Source organism: Montipora foliosa, chromosome 3 (genome assembly GCF_036669935.1).
Source record: "Montipora foliosa isolate CH-2021 chromosome 3, ASM3666993v2, whole genome shotgun sequence".
Lineage (NCBI taxonomy): Eukaryota > Metazoa > Cnidaria > Anthozoa > Scleractinia > Acroporidae > Montipora > Montipora foliosa.
This window is the reverse complement of record NC_090871.1, coordinates 4101335-4126086: the sequence shown is the minus strand read 5'-3', so window position 1 is coordinate 4126086 and position 24752 is coordinate 4101335. Positions and strand designations below refer to the sequence as shown.

At 37.8% G+C, this 24752-nt stretch overlaps 2 protein-coding genes and 1 pseudogene across 2 annotated transcripts in view; 2 read left to right on the top strand and 1 right to left on the bottom strand.

Annotated features, from left to right (window-relative positions):
- Positions 1 to 4638: 4638 nt before the first annotated feature.
- Positions 4639 to 8226, bottom strand: LOC137994414 (transcription factor sox-3-like; annotated as a pseudogene).
- Positions 8227 to 11568: 3342 nt separating this feature from the next.
- On the top strand, positions 11569 to 19033 carry LOC137996517 (mitochondrial dimethyladenosine transferase 1-like). The gene is made up of 7 exons (XM_068841956.1): positions 11569 to 12053; positions 12287 to 12435; positions 12625 to 12736; positions 14781 to 14932; positions 17052 to 17171; positions 17918 to 18045; positions 18649 to 19033. The coding sequence occupies exons 1-7, from the start codon at positions 11822 to 11824 to the stop codon at positions 18917 to 18919; spliced, it is 1164 nt and encodes a 387-aa protein (XP_068698057.1). The 5' UTR covers positions 11569 to 11821; the 3' UTR covers positions 18920 to 19033.
- Positions 19034 to 19178: 145 nt separating this feature from the next.
- The window catches only part of LOC137996516 (metabotropic glutamate receptor 3-like), a 6057-nt gene continuing 483 nt past the window's right edge, over positions 19179 to 24752 (top strand). Inside the window, exons 1-2 of the mRNA XM_068841955.1 lie at positions 19179 to 20480; positions 21467 to 24752. The exon at positions 21467 to 24752 is cut by the window's right edge and continues 483 nt beyond it. Coding sequence (XP_068698056.1) covers positions 19652 to 20480; positions 21467 to 22281 — 1644 coding nt within the window. The 5' untranslated portion in view covers positions 19179 to 19651 and the 3' untranslated portion in view covers positions 22282 to 24752. The remainder of the gene's footprint in view (positions 20481 to 21466) is intronic.

Genomic DNA, 24752 nt, shown 5'->3' with positions numbered 1-24752 from the left:
GAATTATAATATGTTTTGGTGACATTATTGTTGAACAGAAGGGAAGGAATTTGATCAAATTTGCCCAAAAAGGAGAGCTCGAGTCCGATCCCTGCTTTGAGAGAACAATTAGGGGCTAAGATAACCACGAGTGCATACCTTCTTATTTTAAGTTCATTGAATACTGTAATACGCTATATTTTTCAGTGAAATCACGGACCTTTTTAAACTTCGTATATTAATTACCCATTTGAGATCATGTGACGGTACAAGCAGAACTTTACCTTTCTATTTATACCCTTCTTGTGAGTGTGCAAATGGTAATATTGTGATGTGACAGTGCTTCAGAGCATGATCACGTAAGATCTGCTGCACTCGATCAGGAAACAACCACAAAGCTTTAGAGAGGGGGGAAAGGGGGGGGGGGGGGCCTTTATTGTCCTAAAACGTGTCGTTTGGTCGGTTTGCACCACAAGAAACGAAACGGGACATGTGCATAAGTAGTGGTATTATTTTGGGAGAATATCTGCTCAGACCGTTGTTTCGAAATTGCTGTCTGGAAAGAAGTGCTTCAACTTATGCTCGACGGCTGTCATTGGTGCAGATCACAATGTCGCATGGGACGCAACAATGCCTCACAGCGTGATCATAAAGGTGTACATTCAGGAAACAACGAGGAAGCTATCAGGGGACTATTGTTGTCCCGCCAATTTGTAAAATACTTCGTTTGTTCATAAATATAACAATTTCGTCCTGTGGTCGGTTTACCCTGCAAGAACTGAAGGAAAAACAGATATGCGTGAGCGTGGCAGTTTTTTCAAGGGGGCAATTTTGCGAAAAGCATTCTGCTAGGACCACTGCCTGCAAATGTCTGTCTAGAAAAAGAACTGCTCAGTTCAACAAGTTATGCTCCACGGCTTATGGGCTCAGCCTCTCAAGCTAATTCCCTTTTGTAAAACAGACACGAGCAAGCACATGAACAAGAAAAAGGCTTCTTTTTCCAAGGCTTAGTTAGTCCAATTCCCAAGTGACTTATTCCTGATTTTTTTCTACAAGATGTTTGTCAATTTTTTTCTGTCAGCCACAGCGTAGTTTGCAACACATGTTTACTCCCAAACGTTTCAGGTCGGAGATTTTGAGGTCTGTAACTTCACTTCAACCTTTTCTTTCCCAAGATCGAAACCTTAATTCTCCTAACTAGTATCATACATTTCTTTTTTGGGTAGGCATGAGACTTTGGTGTTATATCAAGATCACACCTCTTAAGCTGATAATAATCTTCATTCTCAATACCTGTCTGACTGACATTTCATTGAAATTGTGGGGAGAAATTACATACCGATCATTGATCACTCCTGTGAGTCAAACCATATAATTTTTGCCGGGAGCACGCTTGAGAATGAGATGCGATCGATACGCAAAAAGACAGTTAAAGTAATCTTAAGCAAAATTGAACGATTCCTCAAAATTCGCTTTTTATCAAAAATCTTTCCCATTCTTCACAGTTTTCTGATATTTTTCATTTTGCCTTTAAATCGTGCGCTTGAATACTACTTTGCGACAAATTTTAGAAGAGAAGCATTGCAAACGTTCTGGATGTCAAACCAATGAAAGGCCTTTGTAACTTTTGAAAACATTTGCACATGGTTGACTATTGCTTTGTGCAAACACAGGGTGGAAGGAGAAATTTGGTCGAAGTTTGTCATGAACTAGTAAAGTAACCAAGAGAAAATAAACCTGACAAAGTAAAATGCGGCAGAATTCAAAGAAAAATGGCTTGCAAAAACTCCGGCCTCCTTTAGACAGTTGCTCTCCATGGACTTTTGTGATCCTTGTTTTGCGTAGAGCACTATATGAACATTGCATGCCAATCACCAATAACAGTGTTCTTGTAGGTAGACAGGTGTCAGGCTTACGCCTTCTATGCCCGTTAATAAAACGTACCCTTGTTAGCCGCTAAGTATCAATACAAACTTGTGACAAATGTTTTTTCGGCAAGAGAAACTATTAGGATAACAGGGAGGCAGATTACAGAGGATCCAAGTGTATTTTGACATGTGAATAAACGTTCGTTTACTTGTGGGAGATTTTAATTTCCTGCCTTATTGTATGGAGACCCGTTTTGAGACCCAATCCCACGGGAAGGCAATTGAATGGCTTAATTACCGCCTTATGCCTATCATGTGTACTAACTGCAGTAGCTTCTATACCCTAATCTTTTTAATTGCGTGAAACTTCAGTTATAAGTCAATGAGGATATTGTATTTACTTAATAAGCAGCTGTATGTCATTCCTGTTTGTCCACCTTGTATCTAACCCATCAAGTTAAAAATAGTGCGGGTGAACGTCTAGCTTATTGCACTTTCGTGGCGCTGGACATCGTGAAAATCGACAGCATAAATATATCAATCTTTCGAGTTAAGATAACTTAGTTTTTTATGGTTATAAAAATTGTCGTTTTTGGTCATTAATTTGTCGGCGCTCGAACTTTCTGTTTACTTATCATTTGCACCAACGAACTCTTTTGCTTAGTCGCTATTATTTGTTGTGATTCTTTCATAAAATAACTTCGCCACTCTAAGAAATGGAGACTTCTTGCCAGAAATAAAACCGTGCTGTGGAGCGACTTCTCCATGACATTCAAGACTTGAAAGATGTGCTATTGATTGAAAAATAGTGTTATCAAAGATAACTCGGTCAGTACAATCAAAAGTCCACAAGCATACTTATCAACGCGGATATTTCCGTCAGACTACTGGTCGCATCATTGCTTGTTTACTTTAAGGCTTACAAGGGGAAATAAACTGTCGAAACAAAGAGGCGAGGTCGTTATTATTATCAGCAACGACTGCTTTATTTTGTAAAATTGCACCTAGGTGATAATCCCTTGCTATAGTGTTGAGCACTGGAACACTGATGAATATGTAAGTAATCGAGACCTGGTATGGTGCAAAAAATAACCCGTGAAAAAAATACAAACGAGAACTGATATAACAAAAAAACTGCTTTTTCATCCGGCCTTTTTCTCGTCCTTGCGAGAATCGCTGCTCAGTTATTAAATGCTCACACAAGTGAGAACTTTATTGGTTCATCGGAAAGTATTGTTAGCTTATTTAAGAGAGACTTAATGAAAAACTGACCGATCTTACTTGTTCTATCGCCAAGATTAGGAAACAGCGCAATATTAAGTCGGCTTACCTAATCTCCGCAAGACTCGGCCTTTTTGATATGATGTTGAAACGTTAAAGAGACTGGTGTCTTCTTGAAAGTCATTTGTCATGCCAAGTAAACTAACTGACAATATTATTCGTGTAATCATATGATTTTTTTTAAAAGCAGAAAGAAGAAAAGAAAGAGAAAAGAAAAGGATTAGTAGCAAGCTGGGTTGGAACTTGTCTTAGAGACAGTAACGGAAAGATTGCTTTGTGAGAAATTAGCTATCAGATAATGCTACTATAAGCCCTGCAGCTTTTGAGGAAAAAATAACAACAACAACAACAACAACTTTATTTCCCTTGAAAGTTCCCTCATATACTGATTTGCGTATATGCAGTGCTAAACTCACAAATAAAGTTATATTTCTAAATCGACCTTCAGAAAAAAATTTTTTTGAAGAGTTCCTTTATTTAATTATTTTTTTAAGAAAGGAAGAGGGGCTGTTGAAGTTGTGGACAATGTTCTGAGTGGGAAAGAATACGGCCACGTAAGGCTGTTCAATTTCCTCCTCTCTGTGATGCAGTTCAAGGTAACAAAAAAATACTCTCCAAATCTTGATGAATCTTTTTTACTTTTAAGTGTATGAATGGAAGACAGTCGTGTAAATGTGTGCCCACAATGAATATGGATGTTTCATATTATTCTGTTTGGTTTTGTTCACAAAAAAAGCCTTCGGCGTGACTTGTGGTGTTAAACGCAGTAAGGCCTGTATTCTTTCTTCTAGGCTTTTGGTTTCATTTGTCGCGTTGCTTTACATATCTTTGCTCTGTTTCAGTCTCTGGCAACTTAAGCAAACATTTTTAAGGCTGTACGATGTTGAAGTCTTTTAATCCTTGTTGATTGAGTGACTGTTTTGCGAGAATTTTTTCATCACTGACTTATTTAAGAATTTTTCATGACAAACAGAAAATAATAATGGCGATTGAGCATAACTAGTCGTAGTGGCCGCAAAACCTGACATGCCAATTATCTCTGATCTGCGTAAAACGCGTTCATAATACTGCAGGAAATCGAATTCGTAGGAATGAAACGTTAAAGAATAGACATTCGATATATACATATAGTACTACGTATTACTATTTGACTGTGACATCTTTGATAAACTGGACCAGAATTTTTAGGCTATCACCAGTTTGCGGTATCGCCGGTTACAGTGTAATGGAAACAATTTTCTCTGATGCCAACAGTGAATAGGCATTTTAATATTCGACAGTTTTCTTAATAGTCGTACAGCCATTTTGCTTGTGTTCCACGAGGTTTGCCATTTCATAGTTTTCTGTTCGTGGGCTTATTCTCCTGGGATTTGTCTAACTATTAAACTAGCAATGAGCAATAAAATTATCCTTCGTGCTGAAAAGTAAATAGAAAAAATCCTTGACGCTATTGAGCTTTATACATCAAGTTTCGGACAAAAAAACCACTGCAAGAAAACACCCTTTTAATTTGACTTTAAAAGTTTATAATAGCGTATTAACACCCTAATAAAAGCAAATGCCCCTCCCTGCCAAGTTATTAAAGAAAGCCGATAGTAACTGTCTTCATAAAATCATACAGAATGACTTCTGTTTGCATTGAATGTGAAACCGCAACTCTCTAAATCGACAATCTTCAGACGCACCCATTGATAAGTTGCAGAAATCTTCCCGTAAACCGTCATGTCTGCCAGATGCTTAAAACAATTATTTACAAACCCTTCGTCACAATCTTTTCTCGAAGCCTAGCTTACGCAACAGTTTTCCAGTTGTTTCAACCTAGCCATTATAAAATTTTTACCATTCTTCTCCTTCAAATGAACACATGCCTCGGCAAGACATTGACATTATTATGCCCCAACACTTCTTGACTTTGAATTCCAAACCCTTTATTAAAAATTAAATCAAAAGTTTAAACAGCCGTGGGACACCTGCGCTGGTGAAACAACAGACTTATGACCCGAGACCCCACGACAGAGAACAGAGGTGTGTCGAAGTCATAGTGAATAGTGCACCACACCAAATGAAAAAAACCCATAATTGCTAAATATTCTGGGTAAATGTAATAGAGTTAAAAGACAACACTACGAGACAAACTATTCTGTCTACTATATATAGTGAAAGAGCTGTTGTGCTATAATAAAATTGTTCTTTCGTACATAAAGGGCATGAATGAACCTTGCATAAAAGAATTCAGATAAAGTGATAGCGCGCAATCGATTTTATTTGAAGGGGATGAAAGGCAAATTCAACAGCAAAGCCCAGAAATACATCTTCTTCGTGAAGACTCGTTTACTTTAGCAGCAAAATAACTGCACTTAAACCAGAGAGCAAAGAACTCAAGATGATTTGGTAAAGCACAACAAGATCTTTCTAGAAATATCTTTGTAGGTAAACCTACGTTTGTTTTTTTTTTTTAAGATCGAAAAATCATATGATGAAAGATCCTTTTTTCAGAATGACTTTAATCGTGAACTATTTCAAGAGGGTCCCAAAATTTTCGAGGAAAAACGAAAAAACACGTCGACAAGCTAAACTCCGGAAAGTTTTCGGCGCTTTGAAATTGAACAAAATCAATTCATTGATATGTGTGTTCATTTTCCTCGTACTAGATAGACGGGGATGGTTTTATTACGTGACGGTGTAGGTCACAGTGGCGAAAATAAGACGAAAATTGGTTTAACAACGCAAGTGGAAGAAACTTTTAGGAGCCGTGATAAGTTTTTCGGCTGAGAACTTTATGTGAGCAACGTTTTATTTTTCCCCATGGAGGAAATCACAGAGAACATATAACATTGTAATTTTTACTAAATAGCACATGTTCATGTAATGAGTAATTTACAAGTCTGGAAGGCTAAAAATACTCCATATAATGGGATCTAAGTACACATAATCTTCGAAACTAGACCAGTAAGACTAACAACAGAAAATATTTCATTGCCAGAATTAACACTCAGTGATAAGTAAAAACTCCGTGGTTACTCAGCCTGAAAACGACTGTTAATTAATCGCTTGCGGTTTCACTTTGGTATGTGATTTCCATTGGCAAATATTGTTTCAAAATGTGCAAGAGCGTACCCTTCATTTGAAGGAAAGGTCCAATGCGTAAGAGGTTAAATGTGAGGGCGGTTGAAAAACGTTCGAACCTAGTAAGTGACGTTGATTTAACATGTCGAAGCACGTTTGTAGTTTATTGACTCTAAACATGTCATTACCGCGAAAAACTCTCATTCAGCTATTACTGAATCATGGTTACCGCGCATTAAACAGTTTTGCAATTTTCATGACGTTGCGGCTTTTTTAAAAGCAAGACAACTTATTAAAGAAATTTTAGTCTGCCGCAATACCAAGGAGACTAAACTTGAGGTCTTGACTTGGAAAACTTGATGCGTCTCATAGCACCAGCTACTTCGCTTCAAATGGTGCTTGATTTTGGAAGGGATTTTCCACACTTACTGATGATTATGCTAGTTATTTCAACAATTGTTATTGCTTCAAAAAATAAATGAAATTCTGTCTTCGTTACCCTTATTCTAGTGAAATGGCGAGGATGGCCTAAATAGTTTATCGAAGCTGCTTTTTTCTTCTAATCGATGCTTGTTCTGTTGTATTCGGAAAGACTCCGGGTCCCAAAAAGTCTATCAATTTACTGGTAAAACTGATTTGAACTCTGAACAAACTGGGAATTTTTGCAACCTTTCATGAAATGAAATAAGTGGAATGTGTTTGAAGAAGTAGACGACACTTTTTAAGTTTTGAAGACATGTTTCGACAGAACCAACTGTCGACGTCAGTTTCATTGTCATTTGAAGGTTAAGTTAATATACCCTAACTATATTTTAGAACTGCAGAAAATGACCTAGACTATCGATTATTCCGAAAACAATAAAATTCTATATTTGTGTTCTCTGCAAAGACGCTGCTTAAGCTACCTACTGGGTTACTATTAGCTGTTAAAAAATACTTTAAAATTGTGTGCAATAATTAAACTAATAGCAATTGTTTTAACCATTTCAACACTTTTAACAGAGTCATCAGTTTGGTAACCTTAGTAATCTCTTTCCAAAGGAAATTTGTATTATGTCTCGCATAATATACCTTGCATTGCGGGGAAGCACATCCACTATAAGAGCCTTGATAACACAGAGTCTTCGGTGGAATGGAAGTCCTTTTATCTAGCTGAGTGCCATGGGTACACTCGGCTGCAATACGGCACTGGAGCAACCCTTCCGGTGGGAGGTGAAGGCGAAGTGTACCAGTTTAAGTGTGAAATATCAAAGTTAGGACGCAGAGGCATAAACGGAGCATCTAAACTTCTGTAAGGTACGAAACCAGCATCACAACCAGACTGTCGAAAACTCGGGTAGATAACCGCACTATGCGGATTGTGATCTGTGTGTGCTGGTCGAACTTGAGAGCCACCGTGGGCTGCAGTCGGCTGCATTTCCTCACTTGTTGCTGGAAATTCAGCGTGGGGCAACAAACCATCTCCTGAAAAAGACGGCCTTGACTCTGTTAATTGGAAATGAAATCTCGGGTCAAAAAAACCCGCCGTATCGGCGGCGTGCGGATAGAAGCTGAACTGGTACGGCGCCCCATGAAGTAGTTTGCTTCTTTTGTTTGTTTTATCACGTTTTCTTGGTTGATATTTGTAATCTGGATAAAGTTGTTTGTGTTCTTCCTTTAGTTTCTTGGCCTCCTCAAAGTAGTTAGCTTTTTCTTCCTCTGATAGCTTTTGCCATTCCAAACCAAGTTTTCTGCTAATATCAAAGTTGTGCATTTGCGGATTCTCATTCGCGATCACTCGTCGTCTCTTCTTCGACCAGAGGATGAAAGCATTCAACGGCCTCTTAATTTTTCTGACGTTTTTGATGGCTCAGTGGACGAACTTGAATCGGTGACGCTCATCGTTGACAATTGCAAAGTTGAAGATGTTGCGCTTTGAATCTTGATCGGTACTCTCTGATAGTTCCATTTATTTAGTGCTGGGAGAGATTTTGCCGCATCCCGTGCGTGCGCGCGCAGGATTGTAAAGTTTGAACAATCGAGAGGGAGGGCTGCAGTTTTGTGATAGTGCAATTATAAATACAGTCCAATCCGCACGTGTTAATTACCTATGCCTCAAAGGATACAATATTGCTTGATATAGTCCATAAATCCTCCCACACAAAGTAATTAAAGCTCTTTGAATAAACTAACTGTTTTGTTATTGCTGCCTTTATTGGCGATGCATTCTTTGTCTTGGCGGACAAGTTCATTTCAATACAGGGCAAGGAGAGTGTTACTGTTTATGAGTACACAAACAAACACCCTTTTGCAAGGCGTGATTGATATTTTTATAGACTCCTCAGGGAAAACTGAACTCATTGTTTGCTCTGTTTACAAATCTCTGACTCACACTGTGAACCTAATCGCCACAAGTTTAATTTGTTTGGGGAATTAGCATTTTTCATCTGAAACTACTCAGTCGCCATAACTTTTCGTAAAGAAATACAAACTTTACCGGCGAAATATTAATCCAAGGCCGTTAATTCGCGCGTTTAATTTTCTTTAAACTATTTATAGTGTTTATTTTTTGTATGTTTTCGTTTGATTTCAGCAATAATTTCGGTGCTCACTTGGTTTGTAGAATAAAGCGTCTTCAAACATATATTACAGAACTGACGAACTGCCCACTTGTTAAAGAATCAACACGTATTTACTGATTTGTCAAATTGCATGACAATATTTGAAAGGATCAGGAATGAATGAAGACTAAATTTTGTTTCGAATGTGGGAAGAATTTACGGATTATATTATAACATGAACTTATTCCATACGATCTGCCAGTCCTGATGACCCCTGTGAAACACCGACAAGTGAAATAAGCCGACAAGATATCTCTTCTGAAAAAATAAGGTGTCAAATAAAAGAACTTCAAAAAAGCCGCAATCACAAGAGATTAACACTTTTACTTTGTACTTATCCCGTAGTTCTTTTAAAGCCGTTTTTTCCAAACGGTTTTTACTGCAAGACAAACTCGAGAATGTTACTAACATTCACACTGAGTCAACGAGGCGGTTATATTTCCTGGGTCATAACTTTTTGCAGAAACAGATAGCAATAGTCATTGCAAACAAAGTAAAAATATGCTATGTTAAGTGGTACCACACAAAGGATTTTTCTAATAATTAATAGAACGACCGTGCGAGTTGGTTAAAGGTTTTTTTTTTCAACAGCAAAACGGTTTTATAAAGGACAACCTCTTTCAAATTGGATGCCTTCATAACAAATTAGTGAAAAGCGTTCAAACTGAAATGTTATTTGCCTTCCGTTTAATTTAAACCTTCTCAAAAGTAAACTGGCGATCGCAGAGTTTTTAATAACTTCTCGTTTAAGTGCTTAATCAATATGCAGTGAAAGCAAACGAAGAAAAAACTCGAGAAGAACCGCAGAGCCACGTATGATCACGCAAAATCCTACGTTTGAACTTTTGTCAACTTCTGTTTGCAATATTAATTTTCTTTGCTCTAGGTTATAAATCACTACGTCACAAGACCGGCAAATTTCCGGAACCTGTCCCTTCCTGCATTACTGTAATATTGTATGATCATGCAGAGGTGTTGATAGCTGTCACACTACATCACAATGCTGCATGCTGCTTACTACAAACACTTACGTATCGTCGGTCACCGCCAAACGTGTTGTCGACAAGAGCACTGAATGGTGACCCTAAGAACAGTTTCCATTGTTTGTTAGGAAACAAGCATTTTTTTAAATTGCATGTCGTTTGTTTCCTCAGAGCACTTTCTCGTTAGCTCTAATGCAATAATTACATCTTATTTGGCGAAAAAAAACTTCTGTTCTTTTTTGTCAGTTGTGTTCTTTTCAAAGAGACATGAATTTCATTTAGTTCTGTTCAACGTGATTGTTAACATAGCCATTTCCGCATGGCAGTCAAAAAGTAGACAGTGCGTGGATTCATTTGGCAGAACAGGCATTTGTTAAAAATAGCCTGCCTGCGTATGAGGCACCTCCATTAAATTAAAGTGCACATTGCGAAGAAACCGAAAATCCCTTTATTTCCTTCGGGAAATTCTCAAAAATTTTTCTGGAAACTTCTTTAAGTTTATTTGGCATTTCTTTCTTGAAGTGACTTCGTTTGCAGCTAGAAAACAAATCCGATGTTCACTGCAATGTTTAGCAGACTGAGACTGAGTAGATGGAAACCCACCCCAAAGTCAAAACTTTTTGAGTCAGAAGGGAGCAAAAGAAGACAATGAGAACGAGATTTACGGACCTCCGCCTGAAGAAAAATACAATTAAAATCGTTTAAATTTTGTGCATAAATGTGTCGAAAATTAACTGGCACAATTTCACTGTTTCAGGGGCACCCAACGAGAATATAGTTCAAAACCACTTAGACATAGCATTGTTAAACGTATTTTAGAATTTAAACGGTAGATATAGGCATATTTTTATCCCCTACAAATTTTTCATCTGTTCGGATTCCCTAGCTGAAAGTCCAGTGATCCGAAAATTATTGGGATCAAAACTTACCTTTTCAAAAATTTCAGCCAGAAAAAAGGCTCCCGAAAATTCTAGGTGACCTTTTTAGGGTAAAAACCCGTTAAAAATGAGCAATTATACCATGTCATAGATGTTCGAAAATCCTAGGACAGGCAGGCAAGCAAGGAATTTTAGAACAAATTTTCCGAAAATTCGAGATCTCAAATCGTCTTCCGAACAGATATTTTCCGAAAATTGACGTCGGGTGCCCCTGCTGTTTTCATTGTGACAAGTATTTCTCGGCTATGCGTCAGCGAAGATCTGAGATTCTTTTGAAAATCATTGTAAAATAGCATTTTATTTTGGTTGGGTAACGGCCATCGAGGGATTTCTGACCAAGGAGTCGAATTTTGGAATTCTCACAACGCCATTTAATTTATTTTATTATTCCAACTCTATACCGGGCCCCTATGGTTCAATATCAATTCATTTTTGCGTGGATATCTTCTTGCAAGATAATGAAATGAGGAAGACAAATCTCTGAAATTTATTAAAATGATTAAATTTGTAACGCAACGAGAAAGTGAGGGACTTTAAAACCCAGAGCCCAGACTCCTGCCAGAGTTAAAGGGCTAGTTGCGTGACCCCTGAAGTCAAGTCAAGTCAATCTTTATTTTAACTCACACGAAGGAAGTATCAACATCTACATCTACATTTAGGTAGACATCACACCAACGTTTAAGAATGTAACAAAAATTAAAATAATACCAATGGAAATTATATCCACTAAAACTTGAAGTGAAAAAATAAATAACTAAGTAAGGGAATAAATAAATGTAAAAATAACTTAAATACTAAAATCACTCAGTAAAGTACTTAGAAATGTTAGTCTTAAATGTCTCTAGAGAATTAGAGTTTAGAATTCCGTAATTGTGTGGAGTTTGGGACACCTAAATAATTAATGTGACTAATTGAGTAGGTGACCCAAACAAAAATGATTATGAGCAAAAGGAATACAGAGCCAAAGATGTTGTATTAAGCTTATTTAGATAAAAAGTACTACTTCATACTTCATATGCTAACTAGTGAGAATTAGAGTTGATATCTTTCATAAACTACCCAAGAACATTATTGTAACCGTAAATCTTGGAATTCCTGTTATGTAGATGAATGAAATCTTGAACAAAACCGAGTGCCAGCGGTTCGAAGCAAAAAAGAAAATCCAAGATGGCGGTCTATTCGTTCGACTTGATCTTGGTGTGAATTTCACGATGTCTGCAAATCCCATACCCCTTCGTCTTCCGCCGATGCCAAAGATCGCCGATATCCTTCGTATTTACGGACTCTCGGCCAAAAAGCAACTCAGCCAGAATTTTATTCTTGATCTAAACGTCACAGGTACTGTCGGTTTCCTGAATCTCTTGAGTTTTTTTTTGCTATCTACCAAATTTTTGCTTACTGCAATCATTAGAAGTCATCTAAAAAGGAAAACCAGATCCACAAAGAATGTCTAAATCAAACTTCCATCTGATTGTAAAATAACGGTACATCTGTTTAGTGATTTCAGTAGTATTTTTTTTCTGTGAGGTTAGCTTAAAATGGTGAGCTCGAGAATTTGTTTTAACTTTCAGATAAAATCGCACGAGTTTCTGATGTATTTGACTGTCATGTATGTGAGGTAGGAGCGGGGCCTGGATCACTCACACGGTCCCTGTTGCATGCGGGAGCAAAACATGTCGCCGCTGTGGAAATTGATAGACGATTTATGCCGTCTTTGGAGGTATGAAGTTACTCAGACGGGTGGGTTATGCGTTAGCCTGTTACTGGCACTCAGGTAGACGTAGTGGGGAGTGTCTAATATCGGTGCTTTTGCAACATGTTCATTTTTGGGGTTATTTTCACAATTTACTTTTGCAATTGTGACCTACTCAATCTATCTTTCATTTCTAATGCCTCGATTTCTTTCCAGATGCTCCAAAGTGCTTGTAAAGGTAGACTTACTATTCATCGAGCTGATGTAATGACCTTTTACATACCAGAAGCTTTTCCTGATGCTGATGTTGTGAGATGGGAGTCAAATGGTACCTCTTGGCTTTTTCTTTAACATGATGATGGTGATGATAATAATAATAATAATAATAATAATAATAATAATAATAATAATCAAACTACTACTACTACTACTACTACTACTACTACTAATAATAATAATAATAGTAATGATAATGATTCTGTGGAATATGCCAATTCATACTGACAGGGAAATAGCGGCTAATAAACCAGATATCATAACCAGAGATCACACTATTCAGAAATGGCAGGTTATAGATACGGCAGTCCCATCAGACGTAAATACATCAGTTAAGATAGTTGAGAAACTCTCTAAGTATAAAGACTTAGCGATTGAGATCGCCAGAATGTGGAAAATGGGAACAGAGACGATACCAGTTGTCATTGGTACACTTGGGGTCATTAAGAAGGGACTGGAAAAGTATGTTAACAAGATTCCAGGCACAGTCAGCATTGATGAGCTCCAAAAAATTACTCTTCTGAGATCAGCTCGCATCTTGAGAAAGGTTCTGTCAATGAAGTGAACTCTTTGGTACCTAAGGTTCATGGGTTGGACCCGGTGCTTCAGAGACTAAACAATAATAATGATAATAATAATAATAATAATAATAATAATAATAATAATACTTTATAATTTATAATCATTTATTATTATTATAAATAATAATAATAACAATAATGATAATAATAATAATTAATTATAATTAATAATTATGATTAATAATAATAATAATTATCATTATTAATATGATTATTATAGTAATTATAATATATAGCCACATTAACAATAATAATAATCATTTTCTAGATGATTTCCAGTCTGTACTGTACAATCTCAGGATTCTTTGTTATGAATTTTTTAGTTTTGATGAGTGTAAGGTGTACTTGGTTTAAATTCTCACATTATAGCAGCTTGGAAGAGTGGATATCAAACTCTTTCAGGCACAGAAGCTCCTAATTTCTCTCTGGAGTTATCCTCATTCATCAAAAATGAATTTGATTTTGTTCTCTTTCTCCTGTTTTCACCTCTTTTCTGTTCTTTCCAATTTTCTTAAAGTATAATTTCTATGATGGGGTGTCATTAGCATATTGCTCTAGTTGGTACATAACTAAAACCCAGACTTAGTAACTAAACAGGGTAAGAAACATATTTGGTCAGATAATTGGCATAGTTTTTTATCCTGCAAAAGTAGTGTTTTGAAAACAAAGACTCCAACCAATAATTTGAGATGGGACACGTCCCAACAAGCAAGACGCAATAATGACAGCTAACATTAACACAATTGATAATGTTTGAAATATTTCTTGGCTGTTTACCATGGCCAAACTACTGTTAATTTAGTACATTCTGTCAGGGCTCAGTGCTCTAGCAATGCCCGGTGGTCCCTAGTGAATAAGGTTTGCCTTCAGGCAACAATGGAATCTCAAATTTGCAATTGGGCAACCTAGATTTCAAAATTTCCAAGCATTAAACTCCTTGAAATATTTTTAGAGCAATGTGGCCAATCAAATTTCTTAGCTGATGGCGGACAAGATAAAATGCCTGCATTTGTAATGAATGATGCTGCTGGGTAAAAAAGCAAAGTGAAATATAGTTGGAATAAACTGTATTGCTTCACTTCGTTAAATTACTTTAGAAACAACAAAATTAGAACATATTCTCCTTGGTAGAGCGAAAACGGGTTCATTCAGCATCTTCTTTGCAAGAGTAAACTTACCTTTGCAGTAGTGAAAAAGACCTAAGTGTGACTGTGTCCCTCTACAAAATACATTTTCATTGTCACAATGCTTTTGTTATTCCTAGAGAAAACCTTCATATTCTTTTCTATTTCTCGCTCTTCTACTATTCTTTGCAGGTGCTAATTAGAATTGAAGAATATATTGCTCACTCATCAAGTACTGTTTTGTTATGTACTATCATTGCCTTTGTGCAACTGTAGCAACGATAATCCCATTGCACAATGGATGATAACCACAAAAATGACAAAACACAATACTATTATTTTTACCACTATTTCTTTTACCAATTGAAACTAAATTGTTTTCTTTCCTTAGATCTCCCTGGTGTTCGCATGGTTGGAAACCTGCCATTCAATGTGTCAATTCCATTGCTCCTACAGTGGCTAGAGGCAATTCCTCAGAGAGCAGGACCATTTGCCTTTGGACGGACACCAATGGCACTAGTTTTCCAGAAGGAAGTTGCTGATGTGAGTTAACATATTGATGCATTGTTGGGATGGTGACTTTTGTGTGAAACTGTCATTAATAATAATAATAATAATAATAATAGTAATAATAATAATAATAATAATAATAATAATAATAATAATAATAATAATAATAATAATAATAATAATAATAATAATAATAATAATAATATGATGCATGATGCATGATGCATGATGATGCCATTTGACATCCAGTTGTCAGTTGGGCCCACAGTAATAATGGATTCATGTTGTTGTGGCAACCCTGCTATGTTTCTATTTCAGCTAAACTAAAAAAGTGAAATGGAAAAGTTAACAAAAGAAAATAAAAATTAATTAATATGTCAGTCCAAGACACCAAGTACTGCATACTATACTCTTCTTGCAACAAAAACAACAACAACAACAAACATTTAATTAGTTTGCCACAAAATGCAGGAGAGACAGCATTTAAGTGAGGAACTTAATTGGACAGAAATATGACTCAGAATTGTTAACTAGTCAACAATTCACCTCAGTGTCGGTGGCTAGTGGTGGATATTTACCGAAACGCGAAATTTCAGTATATACTAAAACAGTGTTATAATTGCCAACGAGTCAGGCCTTCTGAAGACAGAAGGCCTGGCGAGGCGGCAGCTTATAGAGCCGCGAGAAGATTTTTAGGCGGACGAAATCTCAGAAGCGCTTCAAATTTGAGTATAATGTAGACCAAAAGCTGTAATGTAGACCAAAGCGATGAAATGTTGACCGTAGCGATAACCAATTAGAGTGCCGCACGAGTTCGCCGCGTGATGTTTGCAGCCGCCAGGCGCCAGATCACGCAAGCTTGGCTCGTTGGCACTTTAGCGACAGCTATAACTAGTTTAGAACAGAAAGGTGATTTTAATTCATTGATTGCAATATTAGCGAGTTTAAGAAACCACGACGGCTACGGCGATGAAAACGTCACCTCAAAATATAAGTTTGAGCTGTTCTAAGTATTTTATGATTATTCCATCTTGTTTGTATTATTCAATATGAGCGAAGTGTCCTAAAACTGGATTGGTGCGGACAGATTTGAAGTAAAGAGTGAGATTGAAAGACTCACTGTAGTTTGTCCACGTTGTCGTCAAAACCTTAAATTTGGTCATTTCATGTAGTAGTTTTGACGAGTACGGGAGAGAAATGTTCAAAAATGCGTGCCGCACCATCTTTTTGGCTCTGCTAACCAATGATATTAAGTGAAGCTATGATCCTCGCAGCTATGTACGCAATTTTTGCAATTGCGTAAAGAAGCCTGAAAATTTTCAGGACTTCAATGGGGTTTGAACCCGTGACCTCGCGATACCGTTGCGACGCTCTAACCAACTGAGCTGTGAAGCAACTGACGTTGGGAGCTGGTCATTTGTGGGTTCTAACCTTTCCGTCCTACTAACTATGCTTATCCCAAGCTCTAAGGCGCTTTACAAGCTTCCATCACCTAAAGGGCAGTGAAATACGATGTATAGACACAAGGTTATTCACACTAAAGCCAGTTTGGTGATTGCTTTGTCTTCGATAGGTGTAACTTTGAATATTTAATGAAGTAGGACGTAGGAAATCAACTCCAATGACCGAAATGGGATTTTCTTTTCATAAACGCCATTTTTGTGCTTGTTTTCCAGCCTACAATATCTATAGATGGGTCTGATGGGTGATCTATTGATAATAGTCGCTACAGGTAAACAATTGGCAGTAAAAGTTCAGGTAAAACTGTACAAAACCGACACCACGACCAGCAAAAACTGACGTGAAGGTCGCAAACTTTTAGAGATTCTATCCAATAAATGAACCAAACGATCCCATATTTCCAAATGAGTAGAGAGGTGTTAAAAAAAGTACTTAGCACAAATCTTAGGAAAATAGATGAGTAGTCTTAGGAAAAAATCTAGGAAATAACGGTAAGCTAATTATTCACGGAGGCCATGCGAGGCGCAGTTACATCAGTTGCATCTGCTGCTGCTGCCCTGTCCACTGAGTTAACTGATTGAGAAATGAGAATAAATTTCTCAGTACCGATGATACTGGCCTCACTCAGCGTGTGTAATTATTAAGGACCTGTTACTCAATGTTGCCTTTTGGACAACTTTTGTATCTTTAGAATATTCAGTCCTCTCCTGGAAATACTGAGTGCACGCGACTGTCTATTATGACACAATACCTTTGTGAAGTGAAGAAAAAATTCTCCTTGCCAAGGACAGTGTTTGTGCCAGAACCAAAGGTAAACAGATAGCGTGATTTTTTTTCAACGTAGCAACTGAAATAACTCAGTATATTTCTTATTTTTCCTTTCCTTTGTCTCCCATTCCCTTTGTCTCCCATTGTTGACGTGAAAGTAAGGGAGAGCAGGGCGAGGGATTTAGGCATGCAGTTAGGAACATTTATATTCTTTTGTTTGAAATTTGAAATGTTCAAGTGTTCTGTGAAAAGCGTAGGCATATAACGGAAAATGCTTGTTTAATTCCTTTTAGAAACCGTTTAGTCAAGTCAAGTCAATTAATATTGAGACAATTACAAGATCTGATTGAGGCAATTACAAGACCTCAAAAAGAACGTAACCACAGATAAAGTACAGCAATTGTACGAAAGTTTGAGACACTTAGGGTGCGTTCGATTGACCCTATTCCGGAATAAGAATACGTAGAGTGATGATTTAAAACACTGTGTGTGGCGTTTGAAACAACAAGGATAATGAAGAGCTCTATGTTTAAAATATCATTTTAGCAGATGTTTGACAATATTAATATGAATCTCCGCGAAAACGAATCATTTCTAACTTCTATTCCATGTATTCCTATTCCGGAATAAGGTCAATCGAACGCGCCCTTAAATAGTTCAGGGAACTAATCGAGTAGGTGGTTGCTGAAGTAGTTCAAGTAAAAGTCGGAGGAACTGGATCATTCACGAAAGGTTAAAAGAGCGTTTTTTTGTGGGGTTGAACTTTTCAGTGACGTTGTCTTCTTCTAGGTTGACGCATCATTGCTGTGTTTTGTGCCAAGAGTAGTCCCTCTTCTAGACGCTCCATTTAGTATTGTTGAACAAGTTGTCAAAGCGATTTTCTCAGAGAGGAGGAAAACTGTTCGAAATTCGCTTCGGTAAGCAGTGATTAGGTGTGGGCAATGACTTTAATGATTAAGGGGTCTTTTTAGCCCCGAATCTTAATCCAAGTCCTTCACAAGGTGTTGAAATCCGCAACAGCTCAAGGAACATCCTAAGACTACAATCGCGCTCGCGCTAGTATAGTAGCCGCCACTGGGATGAACTTACATCGGTTGGACTTGTTATGGTGTGACATTTGCGATGGCGTCACGTAAGTAAATATAAAGAGACACCCCAAAGTAAGGGGGTGAATTTGCCCTTGCCACGGTGCAAACGTCCCCCCAGTACCATTTACACCCGCTCTTACTATCGTCAGAGCCAGACGCCATGAATGGAGATTGCAGATAAGATAAGATAATTAACAAGGTTATTTGAGAAAAGCGTATTCTCGGTTTTCACGTGACGTCCGTGACGTCATGTTGGAGCCCTAAACAAAGAAACGGTGGCCATGTTGGAGCCCCGTCTAATCCTCCGGGAATTTAACTATGTTATTATGCAAACGTTTTCTTTTGTTTTCGTTGAAAAACATGGCTGTTGATCCAAAGCTTATAGATACACATATATTGCATTCGCCTGTCGTTTCACTCGATTTTTCGCAGAACGTTGTTCCCCAGGAAGCCGGAACTTGTGGATGAGCTAATGGAGAGGACTGGGATAGACTCTACCCTTCGCCCACATCAGGTCGACTTCAAGGATTATAACAAAATATGCAAATCATTCATTGAGTTAACAAAAGACTACGGGTTGTCTCATGTTCCTTTAAGGGTTCGTAAGCCTGTTCCCATAGCGACGTTTCCAAGTAAGAAGATGGAGGGTGATGTCACCGAGCATGTCAACGAATTGAATTTCAAGAACACGATTGGACACTGAATGTTGAATGTTTCGTTTGTACGTGTAAATCTGTAAACATGCGTTTTATAAACGTGGTTTAGCGTTAAAAAAGACTTAAAATAAATGCTCAAATGGGTATGAACACCTCGACAATCTGGTCAAGAGTTGGAAATTTAACATCTTTTACGATGGTAGTTAAGTCACGCATGCAGTTGGGAGTATACCTGTGGGCGGGACGATGAATGTTTATGGAGCTAATCTTTTTCCTACAGTTAGAGAATGGGACAACAATTTGATTCTCAAGGTTGAAAATTGCGATGTGACGATTCCCTCTGATCCAAAACGTTAGAGACAAACTTAAGATTTCTGGAAGGTGAAAAATATCGATGAAAATTTGAGAACAAGTAAAAACTTCCTTTACTAACAGAATATGATCATTGTTATATTAGTGTCTTGAAAAAAATTGTTGTCTTTTTTGACTATCGCTACTTGTTGGCACAACACTAGAAAAAAATGTTCACAACGTGACAACGAATTGGGGAAATAATTATCGGGGAATATGACTTAGAATAATAAAAAAAACATCGCATGTAATTGCACAAGCACGAGATACCTTTCTAAATACAAGGATAGTACCAAGTGGGTTTCTGATTGGCCTATCGCCCTCAGCAGGTCGTTGTGGGCTTATTAATGATTGTTCATTCCGGTCAGCCGCAGAAATTTGCCGCATAATTAAAAGAGGTCCACACGTTCACTTTGCCGGTTGAAGTCATGAAAAGGCATTCCACGCTACTTCAAGCCATAGTAGCCTTATTGTTTAGTCTTCGCTCCAGAGGTGGTACTTCATCACGCCGAACTCGAGTGTACTCGTCGATAAGCAAAAATGTAGCATTTGGTGCCCTTCTGCCGCTTCATTTGAAAGACCATCTAGGAGGATGTGACAAACTCAAAGACGACAAAGGATCTTTATGGCTAAGTGCATTGAATTATGCAGTTGACGATGTAAACAGAAAATGGAAACGACAGTTAAATACCACTCTAACTCTCAAGGTTCGAGATACTTGCGGCGATGAACAAATAGCTTTGGAACAAGCTCTGGACTTTGCGGATGGCTACAGAAACGCATCGGATTCAACGTTAGTGAGGCAAGCAAACAAAGCTGACAATTCAACACCTGTTTTGAGTGTGATATCGGTTTCTTTACATGAAGATGCGTCGACTCTTCTAAGTCTTTTTAGGGTTCCACAAATAATATTCGGTAGAGGAATAACGAGAGTGAAGAAGCCGGCGAAAGACATCTTGCATTCAATATCAGTCAGCTTTTACAAAGCCAAAGCCCTCGCAGACCTGGTGAAACATTTTAGTTGGAGTGCTGTGTCAGTTGTATATTCACTGTCCCATAAGGATGATTTCGAATCTTTTCGAAGAATATCAAGGATTGAAAATTTGTGTATTGCAGTTGAAGTGGCTCTTGGTACTGCTGGGAAAACAGATAATTCCCGGCCATGGGAAAGCGCCGTGAACGAGCTTCTTTCCGAGCCGCAGTCTACTGTGGTAGTTCTTTTTACGGAAGAAGAAGAAACGAAAGAGCTTCTCAAGAGTAAGTTTATAAAGCGTCTTTATGCAAGTTCTTTTTTTGCTTATATCTTGTCTCAAGGTTTGGAGATACAAGGAAAACTTTAAATTTGCTGGAAGAGATATGATCGAAAAAGTCTCAAAACTACTTGTTCCCAAAAGAAAAATGGTGTCAGAAATGTTCATCAAAATTGTTTAACAAAAAGTATTTGTGCTTGCATACATTAAAAATGTTCCTAGCTTTCCCCAGTTTTGCTACCGACAGGTGGTTGGCAAATTTTCAAGCTTAAGCATTTTAAGAATTGCCAAGTCAACATGGCGACTTGGTCCACACCATGTCGTGCTTCGAAACTATACCAACTGTACATTACAGTCGACAAAGTGTTTAGTGAGCCATCGGAAGATGAGATTAAGGCATCACTGACGCGAGGAAGCAACGTTTTTTTAAATTTCTTTATCTTCAGTCGTACAGTAATTACATTAGAAGTTAGTAAACTAAAATAAATATACAGAGACAAAGCAAGGAAAGGGTAAAATATAGGAAAGTAATTAGATGTCTTGCTTTTTTTTACTTTGATATTTGGTAGTCAGGAAGCAACGTGGGTACTATTTGAAAGCTTATCTGTCATTTAACTTGTCTTCTAGCCTTAGCTCAGCATATTTGAATTGCCACTGGCAAAACGAAAAGTCTGGGTTTTTGAAACGATGAGCTGTACGCGGAGAAAACTATTTTTCTTGTTGATTCATTGTTTATGTTCCTCTATCTCCTTAAAAGTTTCGTTGAAATAGATTAGTCTTCACTCGTGTGGATGTGTGTCTGTGAGTAGTACCTGACCTAATGTACTTGTATGAATCTCCTAAGTAAGACTCCCCTCTTCTTATTTCATATTTAATATTCCTGTAGTGAACTTCTTAAGATGCTACTTTGTATGAGTACAAATAAAGCTTGTCTTTCTTTTACCAACAAGCCGAGTTCACAGGTATTGAAAACCCTTTAATTTTTTTTCGCAGCCGTTAAACAGAAGAAATATCCTCCAGTTTACCTGACATGGATTTTAACAAGCGAAAAGAATGCTATGTGTTTTTGTGACAATCCTGACGATATCTTAATGTTACTTCCTCAGTTTCCTTTCTTGGAAGGATTCAGAAATTATTTTAAGGATGACAATACCCCTCTTGCGTTAAGGAACATTCTCGACTCCCGATCTGTTTCGCCAAAAACCTGTTTAAACGCGGTAATGATGGAATCTCCAAAACGAACAAAGGAAGAAATTCAAGCTTCCATGAACAGTGTTTACCTACTGGCGCATGCGTATGAAACAGCGACTCAGACTGTCGCGGGGAGATTGGACAGAGCAGTATTCGCTAGAAGCTTGGGTTACGTGCATCAGGTCTTGTACAGTGAAAATTGGAAGCTGTTTTCAGATCAGCTGAGTATGAAGCAAAACATGTTTTCTTTGATCCATGTAAGGTTAAATGGTTCCACGAAAGGCCTGTTTAACGTCGGTACCTGGGACAACTCGTGGTATATAAATGATATCGGAATTAAGTGGAGAAGCCATGAAAACCCAAGATCCTTCTGTGGCATACAATGTTCTCCAGGCCACGTCCGCGTTGTCAAGGGTAACTGCAAGTGTTGTTGGTCATGCTTAGCTTGCCATTACAATCAAATCGTAAGAGATGAGTACACATGCGCAGACTGTTTGAGGGGATACTGGCCAAATGAAGATTTTTCTAAGTGCGAGTTCCAGTGGCGAAGGACTTTGATTGACTGCACTCTGGCAATTGTTGCTGTGATTTTTGTGTTTTCCTTTATGGTCCTTTGAAGTTCATTGGCTTTTCAATGGTGGTCATGAATTAACAAGTTTCACGGTTTTGTTCCCTAAGTTGAAAGTGTCCGACAGAGCACAATTTACATGCAGAGTGTACAACAAACAGTACGTGAGCGACTTCATGGCTCAGGACACCTTCTTTTACTTCGTTTTGATGACAGAGTTTCCATAAATTGAGGTTTTATGCTTGGTTCCCAAGTGTTCTTTGGTACACCGTTTACTTTTTAAGCTGGTTGCATTGCAAATCTTAAAAACGTTTTGGCAAATTGTCTCATCTTTGATATCTCTTCTAAAATTGAAGGTAATCGTTTGGATCAGAAGAACAGGCTCCCTCCAGGCCAAGCTTTATTTTATGAGCAATTAAAAATAATAAGAAGAATTGAATTATCTCCAGTCGAATCGCGTTCAGTTTCAATGATAGCATGGTTTTTATCTTGAACGCTCTTTTAATGTAATGTGGCTTCCATCCATTTGAAAATGGAAGATTTATGCCTACTTTCCTGTTTTTATATGACGTCACGGTGGCCATCTTGGCGTAAATGGCGCTTATTTTGGCGCACCAGACTTGCTTTGGGCAAGAGAAAATGAGGGGACAGAGAGGGAGGCTCAAGGCGTTGGCCGGGATATGTTATGTCCACGAAAGTTATTTTTAGACGAGCGGAAGTCTTTGTTCTAAGGGAAGTCTGTCTTCCGAGACGTCCGCATGCAGTCTTGCTTCGCTCTTAGGTTCTTAGTGAAAAGAGAAAATGATGGCGCACGTGGAAGGCTTATGAATATATATTTTCTTTCAAACATCGGACCGAGGTTGGCCTGCATGCGGACGTCTCGGAAGACTTCCGCTCGTCTAAAAATAACCTTCGTGGACATGACATATCCCAAGGGCTGGACCGGGAGCCTCCTTCTCTGTCCCCTCATTTTCTCTTGCTTTGGGATATTAAACTTCATTTTAAACAAACGTTAAAAAAATGGTTGGTGGAATAAGCACTGTATAACATGTCTTATTGTGAAACAATGTCTCTCCGTATTGAAACAAAACCAGAGGTTTGTAAATTTAATCCCATTGGGCTTTAAAAGATATTTAAGGAACCAATCAAAAAAGCGTAAAAATATTCTTCAGTACCTTTTTTTTCTCATCAAGGATTATTTTCCCGCAAACAGTTCTTTAAAAAAAAATGAAGGGGGAGGACACAGAAATTCAACCTTTCACCGGTCCTTATTTGTTAAGATGGGCTCAGTGAAGCTCAATATGCATATTGTAGAAAAATTAACAGCACTTGATTGTTACAAAGTGCGCAGATCAAAACAAAGTGACCCTCCCATTTCAAATGTTTATGAAAAGAGTTTAGCTATTCGTAATTATGATCTTCAAAAATGGTTTTTAAATGGACACTCAGAAATTTCTTTGAAGCGATTGTCTGAAGAACGATGAGAAACCTTAGCGCAATGCGAAAAAGTTCTAATGGTGCCTAACCCTAACCCTTAATTACGATCACAGTCCTGAAAACTTTTATTTTTATTCTTTGAGATGACAAGGAAACGTCCGTTTTAGTGGAGTGTATTTCTTTCGCAGGTTTTAAAATCCTTCATATATTAGATGTAATTGATAACGAAATTTCATTGGGTGGATGTTTTATCTCTCGAGCCACTCCTAACTGATGGCCAACTGGTGTTTAAAGGGAAATGGTGAGGTTTGCGTATAGATTTTAAATAAGGTTCAATACGAATGAATGTGAAAGAGGAAGCAAGCAATTCTGAATTTACTTCTTTCAACTTCTTATTTTTGCGTACTCGATGTTTTTTTATTTAGCTGAATAGGAACGACTATACGCTGCAGAACTAACCGCAAAGTGCATTTGTTTCCGGCATACAAGGTTTGACTGAGCAAACTTGCACATGGACAATATTCACAGCCTTAAATCTACCAAAATTATTCTTTATTTTTAAACAGCAAGGTTGCACATAGAAAACTCTCGTCGCCGCAGATGAACTGAAGTGCGTGTGTGTTTTTTTTTTAATTTTAAGTAATGGTCCGGCTAAGAAGCAGGCAGAAAAACAATAGCCCGCGGCAATAGCGTCGGTTAGTTAAAATGTGCCAACATTTTTAATCAAATTAAGTTCGGCTGTTCCCATTGGTGTAAGCAGCTAAAAGCGCGAAATTTGAATTTCAATGAAAAATGTAATCGACTTGCCGTCTAAAAAATTAGATTCTGTTTCGTAGAACAAATCATTATGCCTTCAAAAACTATGTTTGTAAATATCGTCAAGATTCTATGCGCCATTTGCCGATTGGCGAATGGCGCATAGAACAATTCCCAAATTTGGCCGAGAGACAGAGATCAAGGGCATGGGGAAGAAGAAATCCAAAAAAGGCTTTTTTTTCATTTTTTTCTCATCTTTTTTCGACATTTTCCGATATTAGCCAATCAGATGCCTCGATTGGAGCAACAGCTTCTAAGTACTTTTGC

Coding starts and splice junctions, on each gene's coding strand:
- LOC137996517 (XM_068841956.1), top strand. CDS start 11,822: ATGAATGAAATCTTGAACAAAACCGAGTGCCAGCGGTTCGAAGCAAAA. Junction 12,737..14,780: donor TGTGAGATGGGAGTCAAATG/GTACCTCTTGGC, acceptor TTCTTTCCTTAG/ATCTCCCTGGTGTTCGCATG. Junction 17,172..17,917: donor TGTTTGTGCCAGAACCAAAG/GTAAACAGATAG, acceptor GTCTTCTTCTAG/GTTGACGCATCATTGCTGTG.